This window comes from Ambystoma mexicanum, chromosome 5p (genome assembly GCF_040938575.1).
Source record: "Ambystoma mexicanum isolate Mex_15411 chromosome 5p, UKY_AmexF1_1, whole genome shotgun sequence".
Classification (NCBI taxonomy): domain Eukaryota; kingdom Metazoa; phylum Chordata; class Amphibia; order Caudata; family Ambystomatidae; genus Ambystoma; species Ambystoma mexicanum.
The window spans coordinates 213,108,789-213,121,609 of record NC_090930.1 but is presented as its reverse complement, the minus strand read 5'-3'; the positions used below and the strand labels follow the sequence as shown (position 1 = coordinate 213,121,609).

The window sequence follows — 12,821 nt, the reverse complement described above, 5'->3', positions numbered from 1 at the left end:
CGCTGAAGTCCTTTAAGGAAAACCTTAACGGCTGGAAGGGAGAGTAAGGACTGCGTCTCTGGGGCCGTCGTGTATGCCGTAATGGCTGACAGGTGACCCTTGATTGAAGACAGCGAAAGACCTGCTTTGGCTAAGTGTAATAAGTAGGGAAGTACTTGATCAACCGAAGCTGTGAGAGGATCAATAGCATATGTCTCACACCACTTGGAAAAACGAGTCCATTTCCTAGTGTAAGTGATACGTGTAGAATGCGCCCTTGAGGCCCTGATTATATCCCAGCATTCCGCAGGCAGATTGAGATTCATCAGTTTGCGCTGCACAGGAACCAGGCCTTGAGAGACAGGCTCACTGGATCGTGGTGGAGGACTTTGCGGTTCTGCTGAGTCAATAGATACTGATGCGCCTTGAGGCGAATCGGGGGCCATCAGGACAGTTGCCGTAGGGTTGAGTACCAGACCTGCCGTGCCCAGTCCGGTGCAATTAGGATCATAGAACATTTCTGCTCTCTCAGTATGCGTAGTATCCTAGGGATGAGGGGAAAGGGGGGAAAGGCATATAGGAATTTCCCTGTCCAATCCACTGACAACGCGTCTCCTACTGACTGACTCTCTGGGTACTTGGAGGAAAACCTTTTGCATTTCTTGTTGGCTTTGTTGGCAAAAAGATTGAGATGTGGATGGCCCTATAAGGCGAAAAATCCGTTGGGCTTCCTTCTCGTCCAGTTCCCATTCGTGAGAAGACATGTAGTCCCTGCTCAGCTTGACCGCCAGGACATTGTCCACTCCCGGAAGATGTTCCGCCTTGATTTGGACTCTGTGGTGGAGGGCCCATGCCCATAGTAGTTGAGCTTCTTGAAATAAGACCTCTGACCTCGTGCCTCCTTGCTTGTTTGTGTAGTGCATGGAGGTTGTGTTGTCTGTCTGTACAGTGAGTACCTGCCCCGTTTCTTACCGGAAGGAAAGCTTTCAGTGCCCACCGAATAGCCCTGAGTTCCAGCACGTTCATGTGGAGATGTGACTCTTGGGGTGACCAGAAGCCCTTGGTTTTTAGGTCAGCAAGATGAGCGCCACAACCCAAAAGAGACGCATCCGTCCTCAAGAAGAGGTTCGACGTTGATGCCTGAAACGGCATTCCCTGTAAAAGGTTCTGCGGAGTGTTCCACCATCGAAGAGCCCTGTGCAGGGACGCAGGAATCTGAACGATGTCCTCCCACGAACCGAGAGCTTGTTTCCATTGGTGGTCCAGTGTCTCCTGAACGTGCCTCATGCGAAGCCTGCAATTTGGTATGAGGAATATACATGAGGACATCATGCCCAGGAGGGACTTGTAAGAGCGCACCGATGTCGTTTCTCTCTTTAAGAAACAAGAAGTCAAGTGGAGAATTGCTGATGCTCTTTCTGCCGACGGTCTCACTCTGGGAATGTTGGTGTCGAGATCGGCTCCCAGGAAAGAAACTGTCTTGCTGGGAACTGGACAGGACTTCGCTTCGTTTATGGCGAAACCTAACTCTCTTAGGAGATTTTGTTGTCCTTGAAACCGCCAAGCGCGGGCTTGAGGCGGAACTCGCTCTTATCAACCAGTCGTCCAGATATGGAAAGACTTCAGTTCCTGTCCTCCTGAGTTTTGCAGCCACTGGTGCTAGGCATTTTGTAAACACCCTCGGTGCTAATCTCAGACCGAACGGGAGTACTCGGAACTGAAAATGAAGATCGCCCACCGTGAACCTGAGGAATTTTCTGTGTGCTGGATGGATCGGTACGTGGAAGTATGCGTCCTCCAAGTCTAGAGTGGCCAAGAAATCGTGCAAGTTTAGCCAAGGGAGCACTCCTTGCAGAGTTGTCATCTTGAATTTGATGCGCTTGATATATTTGTTTAGTGCTCTCAGGTCCAAGATGGGTCGCCATTTTTCATTTTCTATATTCTGACAAAGAAGAAACAGGAGTAGAAACCCTTCCCTTTTAGAGAGTAAGGTACTGGCTCTATTGCTGCTTTGTGCAGCAGTTTCTGGATTTCGGGCATAACTTGCTTTAACATATGTTCCCTGCGCGGAGTCGGGAGTAAGGAAGGGGGCTGGTCTAGAAATTCCAAGGTGTGTCCCTCGCGCACCACCTGTAACACCCATTTGTCTGATGTTATTGACTGCCAGCATTGGGAGAACTGGCTCACCCTTCCCCCCACCGGGGTGTGACGTTGAGGGGGAGAAGCTAGACTGTCAGTTTTGCTTCTTCTGCGACTTCCCTTGAGCAGTGCCCCGCCTTCCTCTCTGGGCGTACTTATTGGAAGACTGGTATTTGGAGTCCTGGTATGAACTACCTTGCGACTTCTGGCCGTAGGAAGGGCGGTTGAAACCTCTGTACTTTGAGGATGAACCTCGAAAGGGATGAAACGACCGGCAATCCTTGTCTTTCTCTTTCAAGGAGCTGATGGCACGTGCTGTGTCCGTACCCCTTTTTATTCCTTTGAGGTGGTCATCAATCTTTTTCCCAAAGAGGTCTTGACCATCAAAGGGCATATCCAAAATCTGCACTTGGACATCAGGTCTGAAATTGGTAGCCTTCATGCAGGCCTGTCTTCTCAGCACTGTACCGTGTGCCAGCTGCCGGAAACCTGGCTCCGCCACATCGACTGCAGCGTCAATCATGTGCTCCGAAGCTACTTCCCCATCAGTGATAATCAACCCGGCTTCCTCCTGGAGTTCTACAGGTAGCAGTTTGGCCAGCTTGGACATACAAAGCCAAAGCTTGCGGTCGAATCTCGCCATCATTGCCAGCGCGTTGACCGCCCTGATGATAAGCGATGCTGATGCGGACACTTTCCTACCCATAGCCTCTAGTTTGCGCCCGTCCTTGTCCGGTGGGGCTGCTAGAGGTGATGCTGGATTGGCCAACTTTTTCCTAGCTGCTACTGTGATAACCCGTTTTTGTATGACCTCGAAGACAAAGAGGAGCAGAGTCCGGAGCCTTGTACTTTTTCTCTGGCCTGGAAACTAGAGCCGGAGTGGATAAGGGTGTGGCCAATATCTTGGAACCGGACTCCCAAATGGTGTAGAGGAGAGGAATGGTAGTAACAGTTCTTCTGCGCTTGTCACTGTGCTCATAGAGCACCAATGTCTTCTCCTCTGATGTGACCTGTAATTGGAATAATTCTGCGGCTTTGCCGATGATAGTATGAAAAGAGACTAGATCATCCGGTGGTGAAGAACCACCCGGAGAATCTTTCTTTCTGGGTTTTTCGTCAAAATAATCGTCCCATTCACTAGTGTCTGATTCTTGCGTGATCTCGCCTTCTTCCGGTTCAGAAAAGAAAACTCTCTGAAAGGATCTTCTTGCCAGTCTGAGACCGAGACAGAGGATGGTACAACTGTTGGATCTCTAGCTGTAGACCTTGTCCTGTGCGACGATGCCGGAGAAGGGACCCTTTTCTGTGGCCTACTCCTGGAAGGAGAATGTCTTGGCGTGCTTTGTCGAGGTAAAAACTCCCTCTGCGGAAGGTTAGACGGTACAGTTGTCTTGCTTTTTTCATTTTGTCGTCTGTTGAACTCTTCAATGATCCTTTGCATTGATAACATTAGCACAGAATCATAAGGATCCGCAGGCATCTCTGTAGTAGGTTGCCAAGGAGGACCATGTTCCTTAGGTGTAAAACAGTGGGCCTCATTATGAGGTCGGCGGTAAGGGGTTAACGGCAACGGTAAGGGTGCCGTTGCCGTTAACCCCTTACTGCCGCATTACGAGGTCCCTTAGCAGCTCCCGCTAAGGGCGCCTGGTTTTACCAGGCGCCCTTAGCGGGAGCTGCTAAGGGACCAGGGAGATAATAACGGGCCCGCTATTAACTCCTTCCCCATTCCCATTGAGCCCTATGGGGGCTCGAATGGGAATGGGGAATGGTTCTCAGAATGGGGACTTACCGGGTCCTCCGAGGATGGAATGACCCGGTAAGTACCCATTCCGAGAACCTGGACCCAGTATGCGGTAAGGGGGTAGCCATGGTGCTAATAGCACCATGGCTACCTCCTACCTCGTAAACAGGCCCAGTGTTCTTCAACAAACTCAGTGTCTGAAAATTCCCCTTGCAGGATGACGAAGGCAGCTCCGGCATTTCTCCTAAGGGAGATAATTGCGTACCCTGTGGTTCAAGAGCGTCCACAAACTGAGGCGGCGCTTCTGAAGACTCACGGAGACTGTCTTCATTGGTTGGCGTAACAGTGGTGTCAGCGAGGGGCGTTTTGGACCCTACTTCCTCCATCGGTAACAGAACTTGCGGTGCCGTTGACGGAGCCGTGGTTGAAGTTTTCATCGACGACAGCCTCGTCAACGGCAGATCCGTGGACGAGGATTTCGTGGACGGTGGCTTGCCCTTATCCGTCGACGAGTGCAAGGAAGATGAGCCTCCTTCGTCGACGATTGTTTCGTGGACGATAAACTCGCTGACGAAGACTTAGTCGTGGACGATGCGGTTTGCGTGGTGGTCGTCGATGAGGATGTCGTCGAAGGCTTGGTGGACGACAGGCCTCTACCTTTACTACCGCTCGTAGATGGCCTCTCCGTGGCCGACTGCCCCCCCTGTTTTTTGCAAACTCCTCCTTACCTTTGGAGGTTGTTTTTGCCGTAGAATGCTTCATCTTATGGCTTGAAGAGTCCAGGGGAGGAAGGAAAGGTATAATTTCCAGCTTCCTCTTGCTCTTGGGAGTGGGAGAGGAGCTCCTTTCCACTGAAGAAGCCCTTCTTTTAGAAGTTTGCTTCTCAGCCAACTTGCTGGAGCGAACAGGGGCTGTCTTTGCAGATTCCTTATCAGAAGAAATTTCATTAGCTTCCAAATGAAGGAGAAGTCTTCCATGCCTGTCTTGTAGGGTTTTAGTTGAAATTGGATGTCATGAGGATAAAGACAGTATATACAATGATCATGGGGATCTTTCATGTAAACCACCTTTCTCTTGCACCTCGTGCAATCCCTGAAGAGGGAAGGCTTCTTGGTAGTCTGATGGTCAGCCATCTGAAGAGAAAGTTCACTCGACGAATTCTGGGTAAAAAACACCCCAAAAAGCAGTGGTGATAGCCCCTAGCCAGGGGAATGTGGTAGAGTATATCAAAATATACTCCACTGTGAAATTTGAAGTAAATTCGAAAAAGCTCAGAGAGCTTGAGGATTCCCTGTGTCAATTAGACTGCGGTGAAAAATCTGAAGATGGCTACCGGGAGCAGAGCTTAAGCCCTGCCACCTCATTGGTTGGGGCCATAAAGGACCAAAGTGAGGTGGAGGGACTACACAATAGAATGGCTCATAGGCCATAATGGGCTATGTACATGCATTGCTATGTAGCAATGTGTGTATATTAAAAAAAAAATCTAATAATACTTTTTAATCACCGAGGATTCCCAGTATGACGATGGGGAATATTCAAGCATCTGAATCTATGAAAGATCCAATGCTGGAGAAGAATTGATTCTAAAATCATATGAGAACCTAAACAAGAAAATACTTCCCTTTATCTCTACTACTGTGGGTAAAATAAGAACTAAAGCAATTTACAAAGAGGGATGGCTCGATGAGGACTGTCATAAGGCCATAATGAGAGATTATTGACTGCGCTGCAGCAAAGGAGGGGGTGAATAAAGTGGCCTTGTACGGCTAGAGTACAAAAACATATTCAAATTAAGAAAAAGGAACATGCCTTGTTTGATGCCCCACAGTCTAAAAATGATGTATTGTTCTGGAAATTGGTTACGGACAAAGGATTAAAATGTGATTCAAAATTTGATTGCTGTATTACAGCAGACGACTGGTGGCAGCATTTTCCGTCTCTTTATGCCCACCGGAACTCTGCAGTGTCACAGCTTTTGCCATGTGCTCCTGTGCCCATTCATATGTCAGGCCATCTGAATAATACCCTGGGGGGAATAGAAAGCGCTCTCTCTGCCCAGAAGCGCGGAAAAGCCGCAGGCCCAGACCTCATTCCGGGGGACCCATTTAGTGATGAGGGTAAAATGTGGGCACCTGTCCTTTGTAGAGTTTTTAACTCTATCATTAAGAGGGGTCAGATACCTGAGACCTGGAGGAAGGCAGAAATAATCGCACTGTAGAAGAAGGGAGGGCGGGTGTTACGCTCACCTGATCTCAGCGGGGGCGTCGGTCGCAGACACCGTGGCTGCTTCGTGGGTGTCTGTTAACAGCTGTCTGCTCAGGTCTCTTTCCTATCTGTCCATTGGGGCTGTTCCTGTGATAGACAGTCACAGTTGGTGAAGAGGCCAAAATGGGTTCCCACCCAATCATAAGCCCTGGGTTCCCAAGTTTCCTGATAAGTACTTCACTTTGCTCACCTTATAACCTTTGTAGGCGCGCTCTCCGTCCTGCTTACTCTCAGCAGGGGTGCAGTTGCTTCTACACAAACCAAGTTGCTTCACTGGTCCGTGGGATAGATTGGCTGGAGTCTAGCCCAGGCCTGCTGAGGCGGCGCCTCACAAGTCCTTCTTGCTATGTGTCTTCTTCTTCTTGTTTGAGGTCTTATAAGATGTGATTTTGTTCCAATGTCTTTACACCAATGGTGTTTGGTGTCCTTCCCATCTTTGTGTTCAAGCACTACCTTGTTGCTATTGCTGTTCGTGCATTAATGTCCCTTTTTAGATTGCAGGGACCGGATGTTCCAGATATTGCTGTTCATGCTTTTATGTTCTTTCTTTTCTTTGCAGGGGTCGGATGTTCCCGTTCGTGGCTGCTGATGCGCTGAAGCAGTCCTAGTGCGGGTATTATTTGCGATGATCTTAGCGGAGCCCCAGTACTGTGGAGGTAGGGTAAGTATGTTCTTTAGTCCTTTGAGAACATATTCAAGCTTAGGTCCTGTGCACTCACTGTGTCTTCTCTTCCCTTGCAGTCACAGGTGCCGGTGTTGCAGACGAGCAGCGCTTGCGATGTGATGGTCTTCCAGAAATCCAGAAATCCGCTGCGATGAGGAGTTCACCAGGTGAGATGGAAACAGGTACGTTGGATCGATTCTCTGGAGCGGGCCGCGCTGATGTAGTCATGTTCTAATGGTGTTTTCTCTTCTTTGCAGGTCCAGACGACGGTGAGCGTTACGCTGCTTAGAAAGCAGAATAACGCGAAGCGCGTGTTCAGGTTGGGGCGTGGCTTATATAGCCAGCCACGCCCAGAAGTCTTAATCACACCCAAAAGACTAGTCTGCATGGATGCCTTCATCATAGTTCCTACACCATCCATATTGAGCGTTATGAGTTTCATTGAGTTCAATATCCCTCATCCTTGCTGTAATGAGCCTGGCGCCATAGGCGCCAGGACAAGGTCCAAAGGCCTTTTCCATGTTTTCTTCTCAGGGGGTTTAGTGCAACACATTGAGGCGCCAAATGAGTGCGTTTTGCATGTGTGAGTGTGCTCTTGGTCCATAGGTTGTGACAGCGGGATCAGTCGGTAAACTGCCGTCCAATTTCCCTCCTGGACAGTGCAGGCAAAATATTTGGGACAGTTTTGTTGTCCCGGCTCCAGGACTGGGCCGATGATAATGATGTCATCACAGACCTTCCGGCGGGATTTAGGAGGAAAAAGGGTACGCTGGATCAATGTTTTGTGCTGTATTTGTTGATCCAGAAATACGTTGTATTGAATAAGATTAAATTATACGTGGTATTTCTGTATATCAAAACCGCTTTTGATTCAGTGTCCCAGGAAAAATTGTGAAGCATTCTCGCCCGTCGGAATGTCCTCTCCGATCAGAAAGAAATTATCGGTCTACTGTATTCAGAAAACAGTGCATCTGTCCGTTATGGGCTGGGAGGGGAATCCACAAAGTAATTCCCGGTTACTAAGGGGATAAGGCAAGGGTGCACCCTGGCCCCTATATTATCTAGCTTTTATATTCAGGAGGTCATAGATGCTCTAGTGATGGGATGTCAGGATTGTCTGAAAATGTCCTCAACAATATACCATGCATTATTCTATGCAGATGATGCAGTTATTTTGTCTAGTACTCCGCAAGGCTTGAAAGCAGCCTTGGAAATATTTAGCCGGAAATGTAGGAAGTTACAATTGGAGCTTAATATCGACAAATACAAAGTTTGGGTTTTCAGGCCCCAATTTGCAAAATATACTCCCTTGGTGGTAGAGGTGGATGGAACTCGATTGGCCCAAGTCAAATGATTCGATTATCTTGGTGTAATGTTCCAAGATACAGGAGGGTGGGTAGAACAGGTGAAGCGCCCTCTTATCACCTTGGAGAAACTTAGTGGGTCAGTGAAATCATTCCATTTTAAACATGAAGGTGGCGCCATCTCACCCGCCCTGAACCTATATGGAAAACAAGTGTTACCTGCAGGCCTTCATGGGGTTGATGTCTGGGGCCACGCCAATGTGAAAGAAATTATCTCAAGTGAATGTAAGTTCTTTATAAATGTGTTATTGCTGCCCAATAATGCTCCCTCCACTTTGGTGTTTATTGAACTTGATATACTCCCTGTGGCCATTCAGTTCAAACTTAAACCTGTACTGTTCTGGTTAAAACTGTGGTCCGAAGAAGGCCCAGAATATTTACAGTCTGCACTGAAACATCTTATGTCACTAGACTGCGGGAGCTCTATAGCATGGCCTTGTCATCTGAAAAACGTCTTGAAAGAATTTGGCGAGTGTGATTTGTGGTCCAACCCTGAGAGTCAATGGGTAGGTGCCAAGAGAAGAATTAAAGTGGCTTTAGTCAAAAAGCTCAAGACGATCTACTGTACTTGGCCATGGACCAAAAAAAGAGCCCAGATTATCTTGAGCTTTCTCCCTTTGGCCATAAAGCATACTTGGATTATGTCCGACCGGCTTGTGAAAGATTGCTATACCTATGCTTAAGACTCAGCAATTTACTGGTGGCAGCTGTGACCCAATCATGGCACTTCTCTAGCACGGTACAATGTCCTACGTGTGGGAATTTAAAAGAATCAATCTTACATTTTATGTTACTGTGTCAAAAGTCCCTGCACCTTCGACAGTATCTGAGGTCAGTATTACGAAAACTGGGGGTTTGGGATGCCAAATCAGCACTGACCCTGCTACAAATTAGCCCAGACCCCTTTGTGGTGTTTGGGTGTGCGCTCTATTTCCATAGGACATGGCTTTTAAGGAATAAATGGTTGAATTTGGGTGGTAAATGAGCAGTTTTAAGTACATCTTATTCCCCGGCACCACATCAGACAAAGGTTCTGGGTTGTATACACCACTTCTTTAGAGAATTCCCCATTATCTTAATATATTGGTTTAAATGTACCCTGAGGCTGCAAGCATGCTCTCCCCAGTGGTACTATTGGTTACCATTAAATATACATTTTATTGTTTTATAGATTTATCTATTATGAATTTTGTATTAACTTCTTTTTTTTCTCTATGTACCTGGCTATCTGTATCTACTGAGTAGCTCTTCTATATTTTTGTAAATGGATGTATGTGATTGTTTTACTTGATGGCGCACACCGAATTAAAGTATATTGACTGATTGACCACGGTAACAAGCGTCTTTCCCTGACTCGATTATCAGTGTAAGAGAGCTCCATGCACCGTTGGCATCTGTTAGACCACATGCTAGCTGTTGTTGGCCTTATAATTCCTTTCATGGAGTATTCACAGGTCTGGGTCGAAAAGGGCAAGGGCACTTCCCTCCTTGTCGTCTTTTCGGTTATCGACGCCTTTCTCCTCTTCTTGAACTGCCGTCCTTGAATACCTGTCTTGTTGTGCAGTCTGCCTTACTCAAAGTGTGCTCTCATGCTCCACCTTTTATCCCTGTGGGGAATTGAAAGGGCCGTCAGGTGTGTGTGGTTATTGTCAATTGCCTGACTCTGCCTGACCCTTGTGTTGGGACATGTCAGGTAAACAGCCCTGGTGTTAGTCTGTTGTCTTTCATGGTGTAAGAAAGTATTTGTGTCGGAAAAGAGGGGTGGGGGGGCAGAGTTTCTAAGTATCCTACGGGGTAGGATGGGGAAAAGGTGTTATAAGGACGAGGGTACTGCATCTCACTTTTCGGTGTCCCACTTCCGCTCCCCGAGGACGCCCCATCCAGGTAATCCTCACACACTGGTCCACCCCCGGGAACTAGATCCAATAGCTATGGCCGTGGTCCTGGCCACCTGGATGACAGATCCCCGGGGACTAGCAGGTGAGACACCTTCAGGTTTCTCACACCAACACTGTTTGTTCTTTTAACGTTATGACATAGAACCCTTAATTTCCTGTCTAAATGGAATACATCTACTCACTTTCTCTGAAGTGTGATAACCTAAAATACTATAGCAATCACAGGTTGAAAAGGATTGCCAAACTGCCATGTTTATTCAGGTGAATCAGAGTTTCTTGCCATGAAATCTTTGAAAGCACTTATTAGGTAGCCATAAATAAACTGCGTACCAAGTGAAAATGGGTATTTACTTGCAGACAATGTGCATTTCAGGCTTCTCAAATAACATTTCTAAACTGGATGTCTGTTTGTGTATTGAAGCACCCTTGACCGTTCCTTTAGTCACAGTTCAATGCAATTCACGAAGCATATCAAGTAGAGTGAGTGAAGAAAGAGTTTAAAATAAAGTTTGTTGGAATATGCTATGTTAGGTGGTATTTGTATAGCGCCTACTGCTATTGGTATGGCCGTGAAGCGGTGTGAGGATGAATCCCTTTAGAGGACTGTAGACCGGGTAAGGAAAAGAGTGGCAAAATGCGTGTGTGTATTTATAGCCAGATAGAAGGTTGGTATTGAATGGCTATGGCTCTAACAGCATCCAATATTGCAAAGGTGTGAGGACAGGAGTAGGGTCAAATTATCAAAGAGACAAGTTATGTGAACAGCTTGGCCGAATTTTGCATTGTACCCCGCTGTATTCAATGGGTCATAGCTTTTGGGGATTGAGGGTGATGTATGTTTAGGGAAAGGTATAGACAAATCACGTGTATCTCAAAGGTGTGTGGCTATGTGAACAGCTGCAGCTAATTCTTTGTGGGACTTAGCTGTGGTCTGTGGGACGCTGTGCACGAGGCTCCTTTGAAGAAGGACTGACGCATACTAGTTTTAGAGATGTAGTGGTCATCGTAAATGCGTGAGGAGGAGTGCAATGACCCATCTGTGCACCCGAATTCCCAGCGTGGCAGGGCTGGCTGCGGTTAGCTCTCTAATTGGGTGTGAGATCCGGACCAAGTGTGCAAGGGTGCTGAGGTGAAGAGACAGGTTTTGAGTGCCTTCCTGAAGGCAAAGTGGTCTTCTATGCAGCAGATGGTGAATGGAAGGGAGTTCCAGACGGTGGGTGTTTGGACTGAGAAGGAAGAAACATATGGGTTTATTTTGTCACTAGAATGACGAGAAGTGCCAAGTCTGATTGGAGGTTTTTGTTAGGAATGTAGTGTGAGAATTCATACTGCCAGTATTCCGGTCCTTTGTTGTAAAAGGCTTAATTATAAAATATCATTAATATTACAGGCTTATACTTAAATACCGTAATATGTACAGTTTGAACTCAGACTTACATTGGCAGAATTAAAGACATCAGGTAGAAGAAAGTTGAGTAAAGCCCACAATTCATGAAGGTTATTCTGCAAAGGAGTTCCAGTCAGTAATAATCGATTTGTTGTCTTGAATTCACGAACAATCTCCGACAGCTAGAAAAATATATAACAAGTTAACAATGTCAAATGTTAACAGTCAAAAGAAAAACATAAATCACTTGCATGTAAATGTAAGTCACCATCATTGGCATGTTTTGTGAAGTTATCCACTTTTTGTACAGCAACAGACACTATTCGCTAAAATTAACAAAGCACTTGCCGCTGATTTTATTTCGAATTCCTTGCCACCTAGATCCAGCATTCAAAATACATGATCATGGGTTAAATGTAGCAAATACCATGGTTAAATCCTTTTTTATTCTCCACCACTAGATTGGTCACAGATTCACATGCTTTGGGAATTGAGTGTCATACACCATTTAGGAAAAGGGAAGACATTGAGGCCTTCTTGTGAACTGGCTGGTTCCTAATATTTGCTAGGCACATCTGAGTGGCTACTTCAACATGTGTATATTTATTACAATATATAACAGAAGACATGTACACATTTCTTCCCTCTGCCCAAGACTACTGCTTATTGCAGAGTGGAGCTGCTGTGGCAGCCCCTTCTCTTAAAAAGTCGACAGCACTATTCTTGGTAACAGAAGGCCCCCCATTGACACAGTACCTGCTACGAACATTAGTAATAGGCAATGTGCCCTTTGCTCCAATACGATACACCATCTTTCGAAGTGTTCCTTGGGGTACATTTTTTGATTTATCTTTATCATGTTAAGGCCTAACAGTATAACGTTTGTCCTCTCTCCATCCCAACACCTCTGCCCAATAAACATGCACTTTGCTAAAGACCACTACATGTGCCAATATATGGATGCTTCACTGCAGCTGTGCCAGCGCAGCAAATGTCACCCCCATCAACATTTTCGACAAACTGGATCACACTGCCACCGGTGAAGCAATTTTACCCCATGCAATTTATATTGGCACGTAACCAAGATTTTGGATGCCCACCTGCACATCTGCCACCATAGCGGACCATCAACCTCGTGCTCAAGGTCCCTCTCCCATTTGACCCGAAGCTGGTTGGTATCCCCCATGGCAACTTCACCAAAGACGCATACAACAAAGAGATAAGCCCCTTTGTAACTAATTGTGTTTAGAGGATCCGCTCCATGGGAGTGAGCCCACTCTGAATGCACCCCCTCCGATTTTCAGCCATCAGGACCACCTTTAACTGAAGGAATGACAACACCTGAAATCTCCCAATCTGCAATTCCTCCTCCAATTCTTGT

General features: G+C 46.7%; 1 protein-coding gene across 3 annotated transcripts in view; it reads right to left on the bottom strand.

Moving 5' to 3' along the window:
- Positions 1 to 12,821, bottom strand: part of LOC138480867 (probable global transcription activator SNF2L1) — a 1,964,402-nt gene that overhangs the window by 1,174,391 nt on the left and 777,190 nt on the right. For all 3 annotated transcript variants that reach the window (XM_069612650.1, XM_069612651.1, XM_069612652.1), the window contains one exon: positions 11,491 to 11,622. In XM_069612650.1, coding sequence (XP_069468751.1) covers positions 11,491 to 11,622 — 132 coding nt within the window. The remainder of the gene's footprint in view (positions 1 to 11,490; positions 11,623 to 12,821) is intronic.